The sequence below is a fragment of the Triticum urartu genome, chromosome 6, assembly GCF_003073215.2.
Source record: "Triticum urartu cultivar G1812 chromosome 6, Tu2.1, whole genome shotgun sequence".
In the NCBI taxonomy this organism is placed as follows: domain Eukaryota; kingdom Viridiplantae; phylum Streptophyta; class Magnoliopsida; order Poales; family Poaceae; genus Triticum; species Triticum urartu.
The window spans coordinates 10,392,918-10,418,993 of NC_053027.1; the positions used below are offsets into that span (position 1 = coordinate 10,392,918).

The window sequence follows — 26,076 nt, forward strand, 5'->3', positions numbered from 1 at the left end:
AGCGACTTTGATTGTATTGTGTTAAAGAAACTCCAAACCATTTCCACTAGAGAAATCATCACAGAGGACAACAAAAATGATACTTTGGGCTATAAATTACGAGGAAAATAGAACACCAACCATCGCACTAGAAAGTTTGCTCAATACATTGAACAAGCTAGTTAGCCATGGCTCAAGTTCTTCACAGCCTCCATGAGCCCCAAGTCCTTGTGCTCATCGTATGCCCTCTTATCCTCCTCCTCCTCATCGTTCGGCTTGCCACATCCACGACAACCACAAGGAGAGCAGACAAGCTGCTCGATAGACTCCCATCGCCTCCCTACAAGCTCCCTCTCATCGGCCACCTCCACCTCGTCGGTTCACTGCCCCACATTTCCCTCCGCAGTCTCGCTGAGAAGCATGGCCCGGATGTCATGCTTCTACGCCTTGGCGCCGTCCCCAGCCTCGTTGTGTCGTCCGCTCGTGCAGCCATGGCAGTTCTCCGCACGCACGACCATGTGTGTGCGTCCCGGGTGCAGTCCGCCGTGACTGACGTCCTCTTCTATGGATCAACTGATATGGCCTTCTCCCCATATGGGGATCACTGGCGCCAGATTAGAAAGATTGTCGCAACACATCTTCTTGGTTCGAAGAAAGTTGGCTCCTACCGTCTCGCCCGTGAAAAAGAGGTAATTGGTTTCTGAGTACCAGTTTCTGCAATATGTCACTAAGAACAAGATTTTTCTATTAATGTGGACATAAAAAAATTATATCGTGAAAGTATTTATTTTCAACACAAACTAGTAACAAGTTTTGAATATATTAATCGCCAAATATAGAGAAGAAGTTTGATTCCAGCCAGGGTTGATATATTGTCGACTAGAGAGGCTACTAGTAACAAACCTTGTGGTGGTTACTGAGCTCCAAGTAGTGTTGACTTTGTCTTTCCGTGTGAAAATTTGTAATTCATGGTATACGATGATCCCTATTGATCATCCACTCATCCATGGCAAAATGATCGACAGGTACAACACACTCTGGCGAGGATCCGCGAGGCAACCGCCAGGAGCGATGTAGTGGACCTTAGTAAGCTGCTTAGCTCGTTCACCACTGATATTGTTTGCCATGCTGTGTCGGGCAAGTCCTTCAGAGGCGGCGGTCGGAACGAGTTGTTCCGCGAGCTGGTAGAGACTAGCTCGATGCTCATAGGTGGGTTCAACCTGGAGGACTACTCCCCAAGTTGGCAAGGCTGGACGTGGTAAGGAGGATGGTGTGTGCTAGGGCGGAGAGAGTGAAGAAGAAATGGGATGACTTGCTTGATGAGATCATCAACGACCACGCCAAGAACACGATGTTGGACCATGAAATCAAGCAAGACGGAGAGACAGATTTCATCGATGTATTGCTCTCCATTCAACAAGAGTACGACCTCACGAGAGAAAACGTCAAGGCCGTGTTGGTGGTATGCATATCATACTAAATAACAGCATATTTAGATACATATAAATTAAACATAACTAGTATACTGACATGTAAAAATGGTGATCTCTATTTTCGCAGGACATGTTCATAGGTGGGACGGACACATCATTCATAGTGCTGGATTGTGCAATGGCTGAGCTAATCCAAAATCCGGAGGTGATGACCAAGCTCCAAGCTGAAGTGAGGAGCGTAGCAGAGGGGAAGGAAATGGTTACAGAAGAGGATCTGAGTGGCATGATCTACCTCAAGGGTGTTATCAAAGAGACGCTCCGGCTACACAGCCCTGTGCCGCTCTTCCTGCCCCACCTCTCCACGGCCGACTGCGACATAGAGGGATACACCATACCGTCTGATACCCGTGTGATCATCAATGGATGGGCTCTAGCAAGGGACCCTGCCTACTGGGAGAGCGCAGAGGAGTTCATGCCCGAGCGCTTCATGGAAAATGTTGGAAGCACCATGATTCATGACTTCAAGGGAAGCAATTTTCATTATTTGCCTTTTGGGACTGGACGAAGGGTGTGCCCAGGTATGAACTTTGGAATGGCGACTGTTGAGATAATGTTGGCAAACCTCATGTACCACTTCAATTGGGACCTACCTGCAGGGACAGTAAAAATCAATATGGAAGAGTGCTTCGGCGTCACAGTAGGTCGCAAGGAAAATCTCATTCTTGTCCCGGCACTTGCGCAAAAACAAGTTTAATCGGGATCATGCTATATAAGACTGCAACCTATGTTGGATGTATGGTTGATTACCTACTTGTCAGATTGCAATCACTATTGTTGTATGCATAGATATTGTGCCTTTGTTGTAAGCATTAACATATGGGTTTCAGAGTGCACTATGATATATTGAAATAATGGGTGTGGTGTCGGAAAAGGCCGAGGGAAAAAATTGTTTACACGATCCCATCGCTGGCATGCAATCATCGCTGAGATGGACCTGGAGCTGCTCGTTGTTGCACTAATGGCAATCTCTCCAAGTTCCCCAGCAGCGCTGAGCTGTTTTACATTATTTATGTGGCTTGCAGGTACAGTTTTGATTTTTGGAGTTGTATAAGTATTTCATGTAATGAGAGCCGAAAAAGACCAAAAACATATTGCTATTTTTTACTTTTTATTACTTTAATCTTTTACAAAAAATGTAATATGAAATAAAATTAGGAGTCTAAAACATTGTGGACTCAATCAGTAGTTTCTATTTGCTATATTGTGCACATCTTAGAAGAATACTATGTAAGTTGCCTGAAATTTAAAGTTGGGCGAGTCAATTTTTTAACCGTTGATTCTTTTGTCAAGATTTGTGCTATTTTTTTCCTTTTGTCAATTTTCAGGGCTTCCGGGGCTGAAGATTTCTCTATTGTGCTTGAAATCCGTTACTCATTGCCTATTTTTTCTATTTGTATTAGTTTTTCTTTCGTTTATGTCTTCTTTTCCATTCGGTGGTCTTTTTCTATCTTGGTATTTTTGGGATGTTGGGTGTGTGTGAATGAATATTTAATATTATATACTTGTTCTTTGCATATTAGAAAAGGTACAATTTCAATGCAAAACCATGTGCAAGGATATTTTCTCTTGAAGCGTAATACCGGTGCCCATAATTCATTCACAAAAAATCCACTATTATATATTCTTGTATAATATAGAAAAGCACATTTTTTGTGTAAACTGTGTGCAAATATTTTCATTATTTTATTTCATTTTTCTTTATTCTTAAAGGGTAATATCAATGTCACTAATTCATTCTTTCTTAGAAAACTTCATTATTTTGATTGGTTTAAGTTGTTGTTTCATTTCCTTTATTCTTGAAGAGTAATACCAATGTCACTAATTCATTCTTTCTTAGGACTTCTTTTTGTGAAAATTCTACTAATGTATAGCTTATTCTTGCATATTATAAAAAACATAGTTTCTATGTAAATTTTATCATTACTTGTTTTATTTAATTTATCTTTGTTCTTAAAGGGAAATACCAATGCCACAAATTTATTCTTTCTTAGACAGCTTCTTATTTTTATTTTGTCTTAGTTTTATTTCATTTGCTTCTTCTTTAAGGGTAATGCCAATACTAATTCATTCTTTCTTAAGAAACTTCTTTTTGGTAAAAAAAATCCACTATAATATACTTATTTTTGCATATTTAAGGAAAGCATAATTTCTTTGTAAATTTTGTTATTATTTGTTTTATTTTTACATTTCTTTCTTCTTAAAGCATAATATCAATGTCAGTAATTCATTCTTTCTTACTCCCTCTATTTCTAAATATAGGTCTTTTAGAGAATTCCCTAGGGACTACATATGGATGTATATACACATATTTTTGAGTGTAGATTCACTCTTTGCTCTGCATGTAGTCCATATTGGAATCTCTAAAAGGACTAAAATTTAGGAACGGAGGGAATAGAAACTTCAGTATTTTGATTTGCTTTAGTTTTTATTTCAATTTCTTTCTTCCTTAATGGTAATACCAATGCCACTAATTCATTTCTTTTTAGTAAAATTCTTTTTTGCGAAAATTCCGGAATTGTATGCTTATTCTGCGCAAATTGTGTGTAAATTTTGTCATTATTTGTTTTTTCTCTTTCTCCTTAAAGGGTAATACCATTATACAAATGTCACTAATTCATCTTTCTTAGAAAATTTACTTATTTTAATTTATTTAAGTTTTTATTTCATTTCTTCTTTACGGGTAATACCAATGCTACTAATTCATTCCTTTTAGGAAAATTTGTTTTTATGAAAATTTCACTAGTATAGGCTTGTTTATATTATAAAAGGTGCAATTTTTGTGTAGATTTTGTGTAATTTTTTTTGATTATTATTTTCCTTCTTCTTAAAGGATAATACCAATGCCACTAATTCATTGTTACTTAGAAAACTTTATTATTTGATTTTGTTTTACCTTTTGTTTAATTTTCTTCCTATAGAAAACTACACATATTATAGGCATGCCCACTCCTTTCATCATACTCATGTGAAGATTAACTGAACTCTAACTGTGTATATATAGGCAGACCTCGTAAAGCGATTAAGTTTCATTGGATCGGTCGGTCAAAACTTACACATACACGGTATATCTATTAACTCCAACACTTTTGTGTAGTTTCCATGATCTGTTCAACAAAATATACTACTATAGTTGGCTAGCGTGTGCGCTGGAGTAGTATTTCGCACGGAGACAAATTTTGGATGAAAATTTGATGTTCAAATATGATACATTCGTGAAGGTTTTTCCCTTTCTTTCTTTTTTTGAATCCTAGCGTATCAAAGGAACAGGCTCCAAGTGAGAGTATGCATTTATGCGTGTGCACCACGTTGGATGACGTGTCGTGCTATTGATAAGCCGTGTCACCAACCTGTCAACCGGCCAGAAAGAGAAAGCCCTTGGACAGATTACGCGTGAGGAGAGAAAAAAGGACATGCTTATGGAGAAGATGGTCACACGCGGGGAGCACCCTGCCACCTACCTGCAAGTGTGAACGTGTTGTGTTTACCCGACAAGGACTTTCTAGCGGGGTTGATCGAACGGTCAGGAAAGAGTTGCTCTGATAAGAAAAGTGATGGACCTAAATTTTAATTTCATTGAGTTTGATCCCGTGGGAGATAACATTGGAGATGCCCTTAGGGCATGGAACCTGCTACCCACGGGACAACGTAGGATGGGAGCGAGGTTAAAACTAAAAGTGTAGCATCCAGAAGAGCCGGCCTCTTCAGGTGTGAAAGCTGATAGAAAGGAGATAAGTAAAAAAAGTGCAGAGTTGAAAAGAACTAATTTGGAAATCTAAGATGCTCAAGGTTTCACGTGCATGTAAAATTCCATGACGTGATGACATGCATGTCTTTCTAGAAAAGAATCCGATGCTCCTTGAAACATTACCGAGCCCTGATAATTTATAGAGTTCCCCGTTACCGAACCCTGATATTTTAGAGTTTCCCGATGCCATATTGCCGTGAAATTGTACACAACTCCATTCCATAATATAATGGTGTTTTTTATACTATACCAGTGTCAAAAACGGACAGAGGGAGTAGAACACAGGATCACCCCCTTCGTCCCATAATGTAATATGTTTTTTTACAGGACAGAGGGAGTAGAACACAGTATCTTTCATCCGATGCTCCTTGGACCGGAAGCAACAAGATTTTCACACAGTACAAGGCGTTCCAAATATGACTGATTCCCACAACTTCTTGGAATCCAAATTCACGCAACATTTCACATACTAGAATTCAATAGCACCACAAAATCTGACAGCCAGTGGTACTCCTCAGTTTTTTTTTTAAACTATGCTCCTCAGTTTTTGGATTCCCAAACAAGTCTTAAATAAATCAGCAAGATGTAGACATCAAACACCAAGTATTACAAAAAAGAAAGGACCCACCCACACACTTGAGAATATCATGATCCCAGGGGCACACGAAATAGATGACCTGGCGTTTTTAATTTACAACATCGTGTCTACGGTATAAATAAGAACAATAAATCCAAGTTAGCCCGCTTCAGACTCGAACACTGCCACAGAAGCAACAGCGGTGATCTTCGTCCTGGCGACAAAACACACACGGTTGAAGTCAGAGGCCATCGCCAGTTCTTTTCACGCATGGCAGCGCATCGGCCTGGTTAGCATCCCCCGCCAATGGGGATTTCACTGCAGAGTTCCACATTGCAGCGTAACAAAATCAATCTACCTAGAAGTTCCTTCCTCTGTATTGCTGCTGCTGCATCTCCTGCAAAACAGATTAAGAAGACATGATTAGAAGTTTGAGCAGTTTTAACATGGTCCCTCTTACCCCCTCTTTTCACATGAGAGGTAAGAGTATAAAATAGATCTTAGCCGCTGATCTCATCAATGAATGGCTTGATTGACTCTTACCTTCTTACCTCACATGTAAAAAAAGAAGGTAAGAGGGACCATGTTAAAATTTGCCTAGAAGTTTAGAACGGGCAGTTTGCATCTCCAACTTAACAGAGCTGGGGTGTACAACATTTCACTTCAAAAGAGGCTTACAGGTGCATAATAATAGACAGGGCGGGTCTGTCCCATCATCATTTGCTGCCCATACTGCAGATAAGAAAACAAAGTTAGTTAGCACGATGGTAGCAAAGAGCATCAGTAATCTCGGGGCATCAGCTTATATGCAATTAGTCAGTAATTCAGCGTCCAGGCATTAGACCTGAGGGGGAAATGAATGACTACTAGTATATAACAGCATGGAATGGCAAACTCATGGTCCAAACATAAGACAATTAATAAACACCAATGTGTAACATCAACATAAGTAATAACTATATAAACCAAGAGAACCCAGCCTAGGTCTTAGATAGGATCATTAGAAAACTATAAGCATAACAGCATGTCAACGATAAGCCAAAACATGATACATGGGAGGCTGTAAAGAAACTAAGAATGCATAGTGAAGTTCATTTCACGTAAGCTGTCTCACCTGTTGCCCAGAACGATGCATGTAACCCTGGGGAGAAGATCCAGGCTGAGCATTGTAAACAACAGGCTGTCCACCATACGCCTGTGGGAACTGCAATATAATTATCATAGTGAGTTACAGCAATCACTGCCAAGTTAGTACAGCCTTTTTACAAGGGGACACAAAATAGAATGTACAATGTTCAAGAACCGCCACATAATTAATAGATAAAATGTAATCGCATCATTTTACAATATATAGTGCATATTGGTTCAACTGAAAGCACACTTGGAAACATAACCTAGATATTCAGCCTATGTGCGCCTTGGAAAGCATGGACTACTGCATTTTAAGACCTTGAAAAATAGTGAAGGGCCACAGCAATTAAGAAAAGCTTATCAATAAAATCTACTGATAAGCTTTGGTGCCAGATTAACTATTTGGCTGATTAGCCTGCAAACTTTTCACTGCAACCATTCACAATTTTTGGGGGGTAAAAACCAACAAATATGTTCATAACTGAGACAACTATACGACTCCAGTAATCGCATCACAATGCACACTGATATTAGGTATATAAATTGCACGCTGATATTTGGTAAGATATTAATTGCACGTTGATATTCACTCTGTCCCGAATTACTTGTCGCGGAAATGGATAAAAATGGATGTATCTAGATATAAAATATGTCTAGATACATCCATTTCTGGGACAAGTAATTTCAGACGGAGGGAGTATTAGGTAAAATATTAATTGAATGCTGATATTTGGCAGAATATTAATTGTGTGCCAGATTTCATAGGATGGTGTTAAGTCTAAACTTCTTTATAACCAGTGACAGTGGTGAGTAACTAGAGCATTAAACAAGTTTGGTGCTAAACATTGGGGGTGATATAGACCATCAGATCAGCATGGTTCAATGGCCGAGACGGTTTTGGTTCTCCGGCCTTCGAGCTTTTATAGGTCTAGAAGATGCATCCATTTGAATTCAAATATTGCAACCATTTTACATAAATAGTAAGTAACTTGGCAACTATCAAAAGTAGAAACTCACCCCCATGCCAACAGGCAAACCATGTCCAGTAGCCCCCTTGTTATTAGGATAATAGTATGTTGCATCAGGCGCTGGAGGGTGATGTGGCCTCGGAGAAGTCAAGGGAGTGAAACTCTTAGCATTAGGGTTCAATTTGAATTCCTGGTACGGAAAACCAATAGTCAGTGCACTTGGCACAGGCGACAAAACATGGCCAGATATGATACACATATCTACATTACATCCTGACCTTAGCGTTTGGGTTCAAACTTGATTTGTCTGAGCTAAGAGATCCCGTCGAAGAACTTGGTGATAAGCCTGGAGCAGCACTCGCAGCTGAGTTCGCAGCAACACGCTCGGATGTTAATGGTGTAGGACTGCCAGGTCTTTGAGAAGAATTCGCATATTCAGGCGCAGAAGGAAGTTTGCTGGGTAGAGTCGAATCTTGTGCCAAACCATCTGATGACTTGTTTCCTTGGCCAGAAGATGAAGGCTCAGACTCACGCGACCTTGAAGGTGCTCCTTCCAAATCTGTCACAAGATCACAAAAGTATCATACACTCTGTTGCTGAAAACAATTCATGGAATTTAGAATGTTGAAGGTGAAAGAAATTAAAACTAATAAAAAAGGGTAGCCCGGTGCATGTAGCTCCCGCTTGCGCAGGGTCCGGGGAAGGGTTCGACCACTTTGGGTCTATAGTACGCAGCCTTTCCTTACATTTCTGTAAGAGGCTGTTTCCAGAAAGAAATTAAAACTAATAAGGCCACAATTTTTTCCATGGCCGAAGATTGGAAGCTGCAAGGGTTGGGTGCTACTATGACCGAAGAATCTTATTCGTCTGGAGCCAGTCGAGAGCACACCAATAACCACACATCAATAAGCATGTGCGGAGACCACCACCTCGCCTACGCAATTATCAGCTCCTGTACTACCGGGTGAGAGCGGCGGACGACGTGATGAAGGGGGTGCAATAGTACTGACTGATGTAATCGGTCCTGTAGAACAGAGAATGGATGATGAGACGGAGGTCAACCCAATGGGTTTCCTCAATACAAACGCTTATGAGTGTGACTTAGATATGATGAGTCAACCATATGACGAATCGGGCTATGAGCATGCTAATGAGGATATGGATGAACTGCCCGGGCAGGAAGGTCGTAGTAGGGATTGCAAAAAGTCTCTCTTCATGAAATCATCGCAGGACACGCCTGAAGATGCCGCCTCAACACAGGCTCAACTAGCCGGGGGTCATACAATGCTTAGCCCGGGAACACTGGGGCAGGGGTTAAGGAAGGGTTTGGAAGGTGTGCCCAAGAAAAAGGAGAGGAAGAGATCGGGGAAGATAGCTGCCTCCAAACAAGCCAGAGCACATAGCAGCCAGACGATGGATTCTGAAGAGCGTGTACCCGTGAAAGGTGCGGCCATGTTCCATCTCACGGGCGAGCCGATGCTACCGCCAAAACCGCTGGAGGCACTATCAGGGGATCTCAGGAGACTGCACGGCCATGTGCTGTCGACTGAGAAAAGCCTACTAGCCTCGAAGGATCCAGGATATCCGACATACGCGGCTCGTGTGCCTGAGGGGAAGTGCTACGTCAACACATGGCCCGCGGAGGTGTTCTTCCTACGGTTTGACCATATCTTTGACATGTTTCTGACAAGGCGGCTCAATTTTACAATCGTCCACCTTTTTGCGCTACATATGAGCTCCGTCATGAAGAGAGAAGAAGTCTCGCAAATCTGTGTGGCGGATCCATACTACATGCACGAGTCTTTCTTGAGTCTTGGCGACTTTGAGCGTGAAACTGCTAGGGACTACCTCCAAAACTTCATGGTACAGAATAAGGACCAGGAAATTGTCCTCCTGCCTTATCATTCAAAGTAAGTCAGTTCCGGACAACCCTTTCGTACATTTCAATCATTCCTTCTCGCTCATATGGAGAATAATTTGAGGTGTCTTTTTCCCGCAGCAATGGGCGCGCCGTCCTTATCGTTCTTTACCCGCGAGTCTCCTACGCTGTGTATTTCAACCCTTCCAGAGACTACGAGAAGGACTACATCCACATAATGAATATTCTAGATGATGCCACATGCAGATCAGAAAACAAAGGAATAAAAAGATGTGTTTCGCGCATAAAACTAACTTCTGCTGCATCCATGTCCCAAAACCAAGCAATAAAGATGAATTCTACATCCTCCATTTCATGATTGAGTTCAACACAGATCACCAAAAGCTTCGTATGACAACCAGAAACAATGATCATATCCGCAAGTGGGTAGAATCTCATGGAGAAGCGGATTATAAACTTAGAGATGACTTCTTTCGCATCCAAAGGGACATTGCAACGATCATCATGAAAGAAGTCGTCGATGAGAAGGGGATGTTCCACTACGACCCTATATCGCGAGCTGACATCCGAACTCGCATAGGCATGCAACGTCAGGACCTCACGCCATTCAAGAAGCTAGGGTCCATCCTCAATGATATGGAAGGATGGAATTTCTAGTGATTTACAATGCCGATGATGATGATATGTGTCGGTTGAACTTGTATACTTTCTGTAGCGATGAAACTTTGTGATGTCCATGGTCCCTGCCGAACTTGCGTAACGCTACTTTGTTAGTTTGGGTACGATGACCTACGTACCTCTAGTTAATTAGTTTCCGTACAATATGTTGCATCTAGTTGCTAACCCTTTCTTTTTCGTGTTGCTCTAGTATATTTTGTTGCATATGATTGTACATCCTCTTGATGAAGTTGCATCTCTAACAGGTACCTAGTTTCTTGCTGGCGAGATGGCAGTGCTATGTCATGTACAAAGGAAAGGTTCCGGGGATGTACAACGAGTGGCCTGAGTGTCAGGCGCAAGTGAATGGGGTCTGGGGCGCCAGTCATAAAGGCTTCAAAACCAGACAAGAAGCCGAAGCTAGTTACTTGAGATTCACGCTAGCGCGAGAAAGGACTCATAACCACCGCCTCATGTACTGCATAGTTCCGCTCTCACTCATAGTGATAGCTCTTCTTACGTATACCATTGTTTAGATGGATGACGTTGTAGTTGCAAATATTCGAGACTTGCATGTATCGCTATTTTCGAGATGATGACGAGACACCACTTTGTGTTGGATGATGATTATGATGAGACTATTTATATGGATATGCTATGATTACATTTGTGGTTTCGCAGCCATTTGTATGTGTATCATGATGACATTTGTATCTGCTAAAGATTCTTGTATAAAGCCTGTTCAAATATAAAATAAATATGCAGAAAAAAAAATCAAAACTATTAAAATTAGCAGTAGCGAGTGGAGAAAAGTTATCAACAGCGTGACAGTAGCAGTAGCACGTCCAGCCAAAGCGCGCTAGAGCTATTAGCAGTAGTGAGCTTCCACGCAGCACGCTGCTGCTACACTTGTATAGCAGTAGCGCGGGTGTGCACGCGCTGCTGCTACAGGTTAGCTGTAGCGCCTTATTAGTAGCGCCGGTCCCCGCCCTACTGATATACCTAGAACCCGCGCTGCTGCTAGGCTTTTCCCTAGTAGTGCAACTTTATGTTGGAGTCATGCAGTTTTACACGCTCATGATAGAACTGCAGAATATTATTCCCCTCTATCTTTGATATGTGGATATCTACCAAGTATTTCCTATATGCGGTAATTCGGTTGCATACCGATATCACCACTCGACATACATCATTGGCTCCTTAACATATAGTTGGGATCTATGTGAGGAATAATTGTATTTCCGTCAATACCTCAAGCCCCTTGGATGGGGAGTTATTCAAGGCCAGTATGCCAATTTAATGAGGAACATTTCCAGGCATTAGGGGGAGATTTCAAGTACCATAAAGAATGCCAGGAAATTAGTGGAATGTTCAACACATTTCTGCCTCAAATCCAGGTGCTCAAAGATCTGAACCATGCGTTCAAAAGATTTGCAACACATTGCAAATAACCTGCCAGATTCATTTACTGACTATAAAGATATTACACAATCCTACAATCCTGCAAAGTACGCCTGAAAGAGTGGAGGTACCAGCAAAATCCACTCCACTCCCCGTTCAAAGCAACAGGGGGAGATGTATGGCAGAAATACATTAGGATTTAGCTTCTCGCAAGTAAGGATATCAAGGCCTATAAATCAGTAAATGCAAGTCAACTTCACGTTGACAAACACCTAATGGGTAGTATACACCTAGTGGACGGGAAACCTCCACCACCCCAGGTCATAGTGCACACAATGGGCGGGACATCGGAATACCCGACTCAACCGCATTGGGAAATCGCGAGCAGTCACCATGGGTAATGATATTTCCATCAACTATATATTGATATATAGATTCTGGAGAAACATATAACCGGAAGTCTACAATTGTTGACATACATTTCTCAACTAGATTGAAAAAACCTTTCAAGTGATTCAGATCCGAAGACTATGGCCATGGCAAAGTGTGAACAACACTCGGACTTAACTCAAGCAAAGGGTATAATCTAGGTAGAAATAATCTTGCTCAATAATGGGAAGGTATTCATAAGCAATACCTACACCAGTTTTCTTTTGGAAACGGAATTGAGAACAATGAGGTGGTGAAACATAGAGCAAGTAATGTAGCACAAGGGTTCACGCAAATACCCAACTATTCTCCAAAGGTTCTATTCCCGATAACTTATATCATTGGCAGTACAAAATTATCTATCTCTGCAATTGATAGATGTAGTGATTACATATCCATGTAGATCAGTAGATTCACACACATATGATCGATTCCCGATGGAATCTCAATTTTGAATTGAAATACAAAATGCAACATACATTGTGTAAAATCAGTGAGTCACCATATGACTTATTATTGTCGGTACATATGGTACAACTGACGTAGTGAGATCCTTATACACAAGGATTACTCCTATAATGATGATTATCCATGTTTGTGTGTCTGCAATGACGACGCATGTAATCATCTAAATGACGGAGTTTAAAATGAAGGGTAAACCAAAATATCGCTCGTTACTACAACTTGAGCACCTTCACTCATACATTATGGTATACTATGTTGTCTATATCCAAAATATATTGGAGAAATTCATTGTGGACAAATCTTATCCATCCATAACTCTCAAGGTAGTTATTCTCTAGACGTAGAGAAAGATCTATGTAGACCAAGAGATGATGAAAATGAGATATTGGAACTCAACGTTCCACAATGCCATTGGATCCACCAAAAACAATTGGTTGGTACTCAAGAAAATCTTTCGATATCTCCAATGCATCAAACATCTTGTCCTGGTTTTTTAGTTCACAGAAATGTGAACACAGATATCGTTGGATACATCGATCAGATCCCTACTATGTCAGATCGTAGACAAGATTAGTGTTCCTCCTAGGTGCAGTAGCCCTCTCATAAGAAGTCTTCAAAACAGACCTCATGGCATCCACCAACCATGATCTCAACGATAATGTTACTTGTGTTCCCGGATGCAAACAGGTTACATAATAAGCAATATAACTATATTACATATCTTGAAAATTAAATCATGCGAATGATTTGTTCATCGGGTTTCTACCAACTTCTATGTTTCAGAAATGTGTTCGTGGAATTGGTAGGTGACGGCTTCGAATTTTGCAAGAATCAGGGGAAGTATCTTCCTGAATTGTTCCTGTTCAATGCATCATATTATACTCTTTTTCCCTTCATGAGTTTACTTTAAAGGTTCTCATAAAGGTTTTTTAATGAGGTAATACCAACATGAGATTATATGTCATACTTTTAATTTTCCCCACCGGGGTTTTTAGAAAAGTATATGCGACATATTTATTGTCCTCTGAACTCTATGGTTTTCTTGTATTGAGTTAAAAGAGACAATAACCATTATATGTTGCATCATTTTCTTCTTATTTTTCCCACTGGGTTTGAAGGAGTTTTGGCAACATATCATACTACAATACTTCTCACATTTTTCCCACAGGGTTTTTGGAGAAGAGTTAATTCAAGGATGATTCCAGAGATGATCGGTTGCAAGGACGAGGAAGGATTAGGGGGAGTGTTAGGATTAAATTAATAGGTTAATTAAAGAGATAATCATCCCATTGTAATCTGTACGTTGATTGCATTGGCAACCGTCGCGCCTCTCCCCTTTCCACCTCTATGAACAATGACATCTCTTAATTGTGTCTATTCCCCTTGTATATATACCGAGAATCATTCAATGGAATCGATAGTTCAATCATTTATTCGATTGTCTCTCGCTTGCTCTCGTTTACAATTCAACACAAATCATAAGGTGCTTTATAGAAGTTAATGACAACAACGAATGACATGGTTTCATCGTATGTGCGGTGCATGTGAAAACAAATGCCATGACGTGGTTGGCTGGAAAAGCTGAGTTGGCATGTGTAGTGATGTGGCATGGCTGCATGTAAAGAGAAATGAGATAGTGGGGATGAACTATTTAGGTATTATAGATATGCACATAGGTGCATAAAAATTCAGTCAAGTGCTTCTACTTCTCATCATCTTCTTCTTCTTCTTCTACTTCTTCTTGTACTTGTTATTCTTCTACTTCTACTTGTGTGACGCCCCGAGACCATTGCGCCAGGTGTCTTCCAGTGTTTCGTTGTTGTTGCCATGTCATTCGCTTGCGTGTTGCATCTTGCCATGTCATCATGTGCATTGCATCATCATGTTTTTTGAAACTTGCATCCGTCCCGGCCTCCTCGTTCTCTCCATTGTCCGTCCTGAGCCCAGACACACTTGCACGCGCCCGCGGCATGTCCGAAATATTATTTTACAAGTGGCCGGAAAATGTTCTCAGAATGGGTTGAAAGTTGGCGTGTGGTCTTATTATAGTGTAGATAGACCGCCTGTCAAGTTTCATCGCATTCGGAGTTCGTTTGATAGCCCAACCTTAAACTATAGCGACATTATAGTTGGTCAAAACGTCGGACATTTTCGGTCTCTGGAAACAGTTGCCGGGCTGCACTCCTCTCCTCTCATGTCAGCCCAACCTCTTTTTACAACCCACCTGCAGCCCACCTAAACCCCCCTCCGTTCCGGACCATCAGATCGCGATCGGAGGCTCCGAAACACTCCGAAAACCCCCTCAAAGCCCCCTAACCCTAGCACCTACCCTATATAAACACCCCTCCTTCCTAATTTGGAAAACCCTAACCCCTAACCTCCCCTAACCCCCCGCAGCCGCCACCTCCCCCTGTCTCCTCGCTTTCAGCGCTGCTAGCCCACGCCCGCCACTTGCCGCCGCCGCCGCCACGCGCGACGGCGAATCCCAGCGCGCCACCTGTCCCCGAGCGCCGCCTCCAGCCAATGCCCATGTGCCACGTCGCCTTGGCCTCCTCCCACCTCCCCGCGGCCCTCCCGGCCCGCACCAGGCCCGCCCAGACCGATCTGGGCCTGAGGAAGCCCGCTCGCGCCGCCTCCGCGAAACCTCGTCGCCCCGGTCGTCGCCGCGTTGCCGCCTTCGCCTCGTCGCCGACGAGCCGCGCGCCACCGCCGCCCCGCGCCCGCGCCGCCATCGCCGACTCCTTCCGCCAAGCCAGGCCTCGCCGTCCTCTGCTCCCTGTTCTTCCCCGTGTTTCCTCTCTCTTCCTCACCCGATCTCTCTCTCTCTAGGGCACCGCTGCGACGTGGAGCTCGCCACCGGCCTTGCCTTCGCCCGACCCGGTCGGGATCCGCCGCCCCGCGACCGGTTCTCGTTCGCCTCAACCCCGTCGGACCCCGCCACCGCCCTCGAGCCTCGCCGTCGCCAGCGTGAACCGCCACTGCCGCCCCTACCTCCCTGTTCGTGCGGGAACGGGAGGAGGACGGCCACAGCCCCGTGGGCCGCGACCCACACGGGGCCCATCAGCGCCCCAGATCCGCGGCCCAGCTCCCTCCTCCTCGACTGGGCACGGCCCATGGTGAGGACGCGTCCAGCCCCTCCCCTATTCCTATTGGGCCAGCCAGTTTCGGCCCGCTAGTTTATTTCCTGGTCCTGCGAATTTTGTCTATTTTCCTGAGACGGCAGATTTTACAGAAAACCCTCCTAGTTTCATGCATTTAATAACTTCACAACCGTGCATCGGATCTAAATAAATTATATATGAAAGTTGTTTAGAATTTTGTCTAGTTTAATAATTTGCAACTTTCATCCATGTTTGAAATGTTTAAAATGCTGTTTGGTTAAATTTGCTCCTATGCCATGCTAAAATGCTTTATTTCATAACTAATTAACCGTAGCTCCGAACTTAATAAACTTTATATGTAAATGGGGTAGAAAAATGCCTAGTTTAACATGGTGGCTTTACTTTGCATGTTTAACAACTCTAAAATTGTGTTTAGGGCAGAACAGTACCAAACCTTAAAATATGCATATGGGGTTTTACCGGAATCGTTGTTCGTTGTTTCCGGCCTCATTTAAAATTGCCTAGATAGGTAGTTTTGTTGTGCTTCACCCCCTTGCCATGTTAATCAATATTTAATATTGTTGGGTACATAAACGAGATCGAACTAAATAACTTGTCGTGGTGTTTCGTCAATATGCACCTTTGCATATTGAGCTCCACTTAATTTGTAGGATTGCTTGTGCACTTTTGCCATGCCATGTATCTTTAAACCGGACATGCATCATATTTGGTTGTGCATCATGCCATGTTTATGTGGTGGTTGTTTACTATGTTGTTTGCTTCTTTCCGGTGTTGCTTCTTCTGGTTAGTTCCAATAACGTCGCGTTGTGAGGATTCGTTCGACTTCGTCCGTTTGTCTTCTTTATGGTCTCGTTCTTCTTCCTTGCGGGATTTCAGACAAGATGACCATACCCTCGAAATCACTTCTATCTTTGCTTGCTAGTTGCTCGCTCTTTTGCTATGCCTATGCTGTGATACTTACCACTTGCTTATCATGCCTCCCATATTGTTAAGCCAAGTCTCTAACCCACCTTGTCCTAGCAAACCGTTGTTTGGCTATGTTACCGCTTTGCTTAGCCCCTCTTATAGCGTTGTTAGTTGCAGGTGAAGATTGGAGTTTGTTCCTTGTTGGAACATGGATATTTTGTTGGGATATCATAATATCTCTTATTTAATTAATGCATCTATATACTTGGTAAGGGTGGAAGGCTCGGCCTTATGCCTGGTGTTTTGTTCCACTCTTGCCGCCCTAGTTTCCGTCATATCGGTGTTATGTTCCCGGATTTTTCGTTCCTTACATGGTTGGGTTATAATGGGAACCCGTTGACAGTTCGCTTTGAATAAAACTCCTCCAGCAAGGCCCAACCTTGGTTTTACCATTCGCCACCTAGACTTTTCTTTTCCCTTGGGAGTCGCTCTCTCGAGGGTCATCATTATTTTAACCCCCCCGGGCCAGTGCTCCTCTGAGTGTTGGTCCACCTTGTCAGCCGCCGGTGGCCACCAGGGGCAACTCTGGGCTGGCCTACCGGAAGTTTGGACAATCCGGTGTGCCCTGAGAACGAGATATGTGCAGCTCCTATCGGGATTTGTCGGCACATTCGGGTGGCTTTGCTGGACTTGTTTTACCATTGTCGAGGATGTCTTGTAACTAGGATGCCGAGTCTGATCGGAATGTCTTGGGAGAAGGAATATCCTTCGTTGACCGTGAGAGCTTGTGATGGGCTAAGTTGGGACACCCCTGCATGGATTTGAACTTTCGAAAGCCGTGCCCGCGGTTATGGGCAGATGGGAATTTGTTAATGTCCGGTTGTAGAAAACCTGAAGTTTATCTTAATTAAAATACATCAACCGCGTGTGTAACCGTGATGGTCTCTTCTCGGCGGAGTCCGGGAAGTGAACACGGTGTTGGAGTTATGTTTGACGTAGATTGTTCTAGGATCACTTCTTGATCATAGTTTCTCGACCGCGCTTTGCCTTCTCTTCTCACTCTCTTTTGCGTATGTTAGCCACCATATATGCTAGTCGCTTGCTGCAGCTCCATCTCATACCACTACCTTACCTTTAAGCTTAAATAGTCTTGATCGCGAGGGTGTGAGATTGCTGAGTCCCAGTGACTCACAGATACTTCCAAAACCAGTTTGCAGGTGCCGTTGAACCGTGCAGATGACGCAACCAAGCTCAAGGAGGAGCTCTATGAAGATCTTGTCCTTTATGTTGTTTCATTCTAGTTGATCAGTAGTGGAGCCCAGTCGGGACGATCGGGGATCTGTGTAGCATTTGGGGTAGTCTTCTTGTATTTTGGGTTCCGTAGTCGGACCTTGAGTGTATTTGGATGAATGTAATGCTTTATTCATGTATTGTGTGAAGTGGTGAGTGTAAGCCAGCTATGTATCTCTTTCTCTTATGTATTACATGGGTTGTGTGAAGATTACCTCACTTGCGACATTGCTTTCAATGCGGTTATGCCTCTAAGTCGTGCTTCGACACGTGGAAGATATAGCCGCATCGAGAGCGTTACAACTTGTTCTTCTACTTCTACTTTATCTTCTACTTCTACTTGGATTTCTACTTCTACTTCATCTTCACTCTACCTTACATGCACCTAGGATTTCTTCTTCTACTTCTACTCGTACTTGTCGTTCTTCTTCATCTTGCATATTCATATCTTTAGGAGAAAATGGATCTCCCAGACCTCAACTGCACTCCACCTGCAGAAGATGTGGATGAAATGGATGAAGATGTAGAAAATGAAATGGAAGGATTCATTTAGTTTTAGTCTACATCGCGGCTGCAGTAATGGCGATTTGAGCAGATGCCACGGCCCCCTGGATCGCACCAGATCAGGGGATGGTCGCCGGTGAGCCGGGTGGGAAGATTTGGGGATCGAAGCTGGAGAGAGAGAGAGAGAATAAGATAGGATTGGGAAGGAAACAGAAGGCGCATCAGACAGGCACAAAGGTAAATAAAAGAATAGTGCTCTCCTGAATGATTTAATTAATCATACTCCACTCCGGCACCTCATAGTTTGTACAAAGTTTTTGTTTATACTACCCCCACACTGCTGCATATGTCTATTTATTTACAAAAGAATGAAAACTCTGTTTTTCCTCCGCGATCCACTGCTCAGCCCACGCAGCTGCAAAACGCCATCAGCAGCTCCGCGAACTATGCACCGTGGTTAACTCCGACACCTTCATGATGCAGTCCAGCGAGCACCCGTGCCGGCCGAGTAGGCGCCTGCTTTTCTTCTTCCTCAAGTTGCCTCACACAACTCTCTGCGCTCGCTTTCTCTCTCATACACAGAAAGGGTGAGAAGAACTCAATAGGGGCCCCCTTACCCCTAGTGAAGCCCCACAAGTTCTTTCAATCGCATCAAATCAGAAAGGCCGTAACTGATGGAGTTCTCGGCCTAGTGACTAATCCTGGACGTCAAACTAGAAGAAAAGAGAACCGAGCTTCCAATCATAATCCATACAGCCTGGACGCATGTTTCCAAGCCATGGACAATAAGCTTGTCCACTAGCATGATATCTGCTTTAAAGCAATCCAATTGTTAGTATAAAAAGACAAGATTCGGTCATGCATTTTAGTTATTAAGACAATGGTTGCAAAAAAAGATCTATGAATTTTGAATATCTTTTTTTACGAGGATAACTTCCAATCTATTCATCAACTGTCAAGGTAGTACAAAGAACACCATAAGTAAAATATACATCTAGGTCCGTAGACAACCTAGCGATGACTACTAGCACTGGAGTGAGCCAAAGGCGCGCCGCTGTCTTTGGCCATTCCTCATTGGAGCCGGGCAAACCTTGTTGTAGTAGACAGTCAGAAAGTCGTCATGCTAAGGCCCCATAGGACCAGCACACCAGAACAACAACCACCGCCAATAAAGAGAAGCGTAGATCAGAAGGATCCAACCTGTAGACACACGAACACAGACAAACGAAGACAAGATCCACATGGATCCATCAAAGACAAACGCTGACCGAATTCCATGAGATCCGTCGGAGACAAATCTTCACACGCCCACCGACGATACTAGCTAGAAACACCACCGAGACGGAGACAAGGCGAGGAGAACCTTATTCCATCTTCAGAGAGTCGCCGCCTCCTCGCCTCTCTAAGAAGGGAACAAACCCTAACAAAACTCAAAAGAGCATGGAAAAATGGAGCCCTACCAGCGGCGTGGGTCGAGATCCGCCACGCCTCCATGTCCCTAAGACCATAGGAGACGAGGTAGACCGGCGACGGCACCGGCAGGAGGCACGAGAAACCCTAGTCAAAAGGTCCGCTTTCTTCCACTGGACTTGTCTATGGATTTTGAATATCAAATATGGCAACTGAGCAACAAATCTTGTACTAATAAGAGTTGGTTTACTTAAACTCTAAGTATTGTTACTTGCCTTCTCGTGTTCATAATCTCTTGCAATGCAAAGCACATACGACTCATCCTATAAACAGAGGTGCAGGAACTTTTAACTGGATGGGAAACCATGAAGTAATTAAATACGACTACAAGATCGAGATCGGCGATGGGGTTCTCACAATCCGTGATCCTCGTCGCACATCATGGATAGGAATCTGAGAGGTGGCATGCCCGCTTATGGCATCTAAACTTCCATGCTCCGCGCAAGCTCGCGTTCCACGTTACAGTTTGCAGCCTGCCACACATTTCTCAGGTGGATCAATTGTGTGACGCATGCCTCGCCGGTAAGCAGCGCCACACACCGTTTTCCAAGGAGGCGAAGGGCGTGCTCCAAAGGCGCTGGACCTGGTACATGCCGGTTTGTGCGGCCTAGTCACGCCATCGACACCCGGTGGGAAAGGATGTTTCTCCTCGTCGATGATCACAGCCGCTTCATGCGGCTGCTGCTGCTGATGCACACCGACCGAGGTGGCGAGTTCAACTCCAACGACTTCGCGGCCTATTGTGCGGAGACGGGTGTCAAGCGACAACTCTATGTGCTCTACTCGCCACAGCAAAATGCTATTGGAGTGACGGAACAAGAACATCATCTCCATGGTCCGGAGTAGGCATAAACCTGTGTCAGTGCCGCCATGTATCCACGGCGAATTGGTCGCTATGGTCGTTTTTTTCTTGAGCCGCTCATCAAAAAAAAATGTTCGACGGGCTAACATGGCATGAGGAGAAGCCGCCCGTCCACTTCCTGCGGGTCTTTGGTTACGTTGCACACATGAAGAAAAGTGCAGCAAGGTATTTTTGGATTTTTAAATTAATAGATCTAAAAATGATATGACATGAAATAGACCCGAAGGCCATAGATTTCACTAGAGACTTCTCTCAATGGTGGGTCAACAAATTACTGTTGGACAATTGATAAAAGAGGAAATAATTATGACGATATCCAAAGAAATAATCATGTATATAAGCATCACGTCTAAAATTAGTAGACCGACTTCTGTCTGCATCTATTACTATTACTCTACACATCGACCGCTATCCAACATGCATCTAGAATATTAAGTTCATGGAAAAACGAAGTAATGCAATAAGAACGATGACATGATGTAGACAAGATCTATTCATATAGGTATAAACCCCATATTTGTATCCTTAATGGCAACGATACATGCGTGTCATGTCTCTTTCTGTCACTGAGATTGAGCACTGCAAGATCAAACCATCACAAAGCAACTTTTCCCATGGCAAGAAAAAGCAATCTTGTTGGACAAACCAAACCAAAGTTTTGAAGAAGAATACAAGGCTTTAACAATCATGCATAAGAGAGTTCAACAAAGACCCAAATAATATTATAGATAGATCTGATCATAAACTCACAGTTCATCGGATCCCAACAAACACACCGCAAAAATGAGTTATATCAAATATATCTCCAAGAACATTGAGGAGAACATTGTATTGAAAATCAAAAAGAGAGAAGAAGTCATTTAGTTACTGCATACGGATCCGTAGGTCTATGGTAAACTACTCACGCATCATCGAAGGGGCAATTGTGATGATGAAGAACCCCTCCATGATCGTTGACCCCTCCGACAGAGTGCCGGAAAAGGCCTCTAGATTGGATCTCGTGGTTCCGGAACTTGCGGCGGTGGAAACTCTGATCTCTCGACTCCCCTAGGGTTTTGGGATTGTAGAGTATTTATAGAGCTGATGGTCAGTGGAGAGGCCTCCCGTGGGCCCCACTACCCACCTCTAGCGCACCCTGGTACCTAGTAGACCCCATGGGCCTCTCCTCGTGCACTTCCTTGGCTCCCAAGGTGTCTTCTGGGTAAAAAAAATCTTCAGAATGTTTCGTGGCATTTGGACTCCGTTTGGTATTCATTTTCTGCGAAGTAAAAACAAGCAAAAAACAGCAGCTGGCACTGGGCACTATGCCAATAGGTTAGACCCAAAAAATGATATAAAGTTGCTATAAAATGAATCTAAAACATTCAAGATTGATAATATAACATAATAGAACAATAAAAAATTATAGATACTTTGGAGATGTATCACTCGCCAATGGTCTGGCCCTACACACACACGCACGGTGTACTCCTACACGGGCACCCCCATGCTCCACATGCATGTACTCACGCACACACACGCCATGGACCCGACGTGCCCGACACGACCAGCGTGCGCCCACACAAGCGCCCAACGCGCCCCGCTGTGCCTTCTCGGCCAACAAACTGTTTATGATGATTGGCAGGTACCGTAAAAGAGCTCTAGCAGATGGAACACAAGTGCAGCTGGTATGGTAAACATGGTTGAGATCTCGAGGGAATGATACAGATAGAGGATACCACATAGCTCGAGCCTGAAAAAATCACACTCAATCTACAGCTCTTCGGAGGTCATGTAAAAGGTTGAGCCACCCCTTGGGTGGGGGGGGCATTGGCCCCCTTACCCCTAATGAAGCTCCACAAGTTTGGAACACATCAAATTAGAAAGGCCATAACTGATGGAGTTCTCGTCTTAGTGGCTAACAACTGGCTGTCAAACTTGAAGAAAAGATATTTGAGCTTTCAATCATAATCCGTTCACCCAGGCACATGTTTCCAAGTCATGGACAATAAGCTTGTCCACAAACACAATATCTGCTTCAAAGCAATCCACTTGTTAATATAAAAAGACAAGATTCGGTCATGCATTTTAGTTGTGAAGATAACAGCTGCAAAAAATATATTTATGGAATTTGATGATCAAATATAGCAACCGGGCAACAAATCTTATACCAAGAGTTGGTTTACTTAAACTCCAAGTGTTGTTACTTGTCTTGTTGTGTTCATAATCTCTTGCAATGCAAAGCACAGACGACTCTCCCTGTAAATGGAGGTCTAGAAACTTTTAACCGGATAGGAAACCACAAGGTAATTAAAGACGGCTGCAAGACCGGGATCGACGATGGGGTTCTCATAATCCATGATCCTCGTCGCAAGGTGCTGGCTAAGGTATACCGTGGTGCTAGCCGCCTCTATATACTTCACATATGTGTGGTAACATGGAGTACTTCATTTAGTAGGCTATAGACACATCTTGCCTTGATATGTGTGATGTTACTCATACTTTAGCCACAATGGGAGTAAATTGAGAAGTAACATCGAGTCCAACTCAGTAAATTTGCTTATGTGGCAATGAGTTAATGAGGAGAGAGGTAGTTTGAGTAATTTAGCTAGTTATTGTAACATCACATGTCCCAATGCAATATGAGTCTATAACCTAATAAATGAAGCTTTGCGTGACACCACACTTATGTTACTACCCACTATGAAGGTAGTAACATAGTTTAGGGATATGTGTATGTTACTCTCCGTTGTGGCTAGTCTAATAGTAACTAGCTATGTTACCATTTTTATCTTTTTCTTCATTTATTGCATGCCACATCATCTATTTAACCTAGATATGTGTGATGTTACTATCTATGTTACTCTCATTGTAGGTAGTCTCTAGTCTTATGGCATCTAAACTTTCATCCTTTGTGCAAGCTCGCGTCCCACAATATAGTTCGCGGCATGCCACACATTTTCTCGGATGGATCAATTGTGTGACGCATGCCTGGCCAGCAAGCAACGCAGCACACCATTTCCCAAGGCCGCAAAGCGGCGTGCTCCAAAGGTGCTAGACCTCGTACATGCCGATTTGTGCGGCATGATCACGCCACAAACACCCGGTGGGAAAAAGATGTTTCTCCTCCTCATCGATGATCACAGCTGCTTCATATGGCTGTTGATGCTCGGGGCAAAAGACGAAGCCGCGAGGACCATCCGTAGATTCAAGGTTGGCGTTGAAGTTGAGAAGAAGATGAAGCTATGCGCCCTGCGCATTGACCGAGGCGGTGAGTTCAACTCCAACGACTTCGCAGCCTATTGTGTGGAAACGTGTGTCAAGCGGCAACTCTCCGTGCCCTACTCACCACAGCTGAATGGCATTGGAGTGGCGGAACCAGATGATCATCTCCATGGCCCGGAGTATGCTTAAACCCATGTCAATGCCGCCGTGTATCTGGGGTGAAGCGGTTGCTACGGCCGTTTTTCTCTTGAGCCACTCGACGGGCTAACATGGCATGACGAGAAGCCGCCCGTCCACTTCCTGCGGGTCTTGGGTTACGTCGTGCACATGAAGATCACAAAGCCACATGCCAAGAAGCTTGATGACAGAAGTGTTTCTTGGGTATGAGGGCGGCGGCAAGACGTACAAGGTATTCGAGCACCTGTACGTGACATGGGACGTCATCTTCGACGAAGAGCAGAGCTGGGACTAGAGCGCGCCGACGCGTACGACGACGTTGACAACAGCCTCACGGTGGTGTACTTGGTTCCGGGTGTGCTGGCACCTACACATGAGCTAGGAGGACATGGCATGCCGGCCATGCTGGTGACGCCACCTGCGCCGGCCACGCTGGTCATGCCGCAGATGGTATCCAGGCCAGTCGACGCCTCTACAGCTTCAGCTTCGGGAGGTGTAGAGTCACTCCACCACCAGACGCCTCACCAGATGGTATAGATCGCTTGCGAACCAGATGTTATAGGTGCCATGAGCCGTAGAAGAACAACATTCCCGATGTGCTCCTGCTAGCATCTAACTCCACCTCGCCAGTGTTGTCAAAAGCACAAGGTCATAGCTCTCTCATTGTGCGAGTCGGATTACACCGCCTGTTAGGGAGTTTGGATCGGCCATCTTATCGGCGATCTATTGAAGGAGGACCCTCTCCAAGCTGAACTTCGCGTCGACAACAAATCTGCCATACAATTTTGTAAGAACCCTGTGTTCCACGATCGAAGTAAGCATATCAATCTTACGTACCACTTCTTTCGTGACTATGTGGAGAGTGGGGTGATTGCAGTTGATTATATCAACACACTGCACACAGGAGTAGCCTCACAAAATCGCTCGGCCATGTGCATTTTCAGGAGCTCCGCATGCAAAAATTGGCATCCTCGAGATCGAGCAGTCGAACACCTAGATTAGGGAGGTGATTATTAGATATAATCTAGCTGTTGGCCTCGTTCTTAGTTTCATTTTTAAGTTTTATTAGTAACTGCAGCTGGTCATCTACTTCCTACTCTAGTCGAGTTTTCAGTTGAGTTCAGTCAACCACCTCGAGCTCACAGATTGTGTGTATGCCGCCTTGGATAAGTATAGGACCGAGTCTGTTGCTGCCGCGAGCTTCGGCATGCTCGATTTGAGGAGATCATGCAAGGTCGTTGTTCCTTCTGAATAAAAGGAGATCAATACAACAGAAAACACTGCTAGTTTTTGCAGCACAAAACCTCAAAGTGTTCTAACGTGTTCGCGTGAGTAGTGATTGTAGTTTGGGACTGACAGCCCTTCGTCCGTAAATCACAGCTCACCTTCTCCGATCCTGTGTTCTTCTTCAGCACAGACCCCGGCTGCATTCAAAAATTTGCTCTTACCGAAAAAGGCTTCCGCCTTGCTTTATATATAAAACAACACAGCCGAACCGATACATAGTGATGAGAAGAACCTCTTACAAAGCAGATCAAAAGAAAATACAAGAAAACAAGAGAGATCACACCCTACCACAAAGCAACCTAAACTACCAACAAGGACAGAGACTCGCCGCCAAGGGAAACCGCCGGACCTCGTTTCGCCACTCACTCCCAGTTCCCGCCCGAGAGGGCCCCCCTGCCCTCCCTCTCCGTATCGTGGAGCCCGAACCTGCCTGCAGAAAACATGGACCGCGAATGGAACCAACAAGGACCTATGTAAAAGATAGGAGGTAAGTGAATCCACCTACGCTAGCATCAAGGGAGCTCCTCGAC

General features: G+C 43.9%; 1 protein-coding gene and 1 pseudogene across 1 annotated transcript; one reads left to right on the forward strand and one right to left on the reverse strand.

Annotated features, from left to right (window-relative positions):
• Positions 1-455: 455 nt before the first annotated feature.
• Positions 456-2,166, forward strand: LOC125516269 (annotated as a pseudogene).
• Positions 2,167-5,995: 3,829 nt separating this feature from the next.
• Positions 5,996-15,456, reverse strand: LOC125516361 (polyadenylate-binding protein-interacting protein 4-like). The gene is made up of 6 exons (XM_048681832.1): positions 15,103-15,456; positions 8,172-8,468; positions 7,943-8,083; positions 6,909-6,998; positions 6,473-6,526; positions 5,996-6,191 (listed from the first exon to the last, which is right to left on the reverse strand). Exons 1-6 carry the CDS (start codon positions 15,454-15,456, stop codon positions 6,153-6,155), a joined length of 975 nt encoding a protein of 324 aa, XP_048537789.1. The 3' UTR covers positions 5,996-6,152.
• Between the last annotated feature and the right edge of the window lie 10,620 nt (positions 15,457-26,076).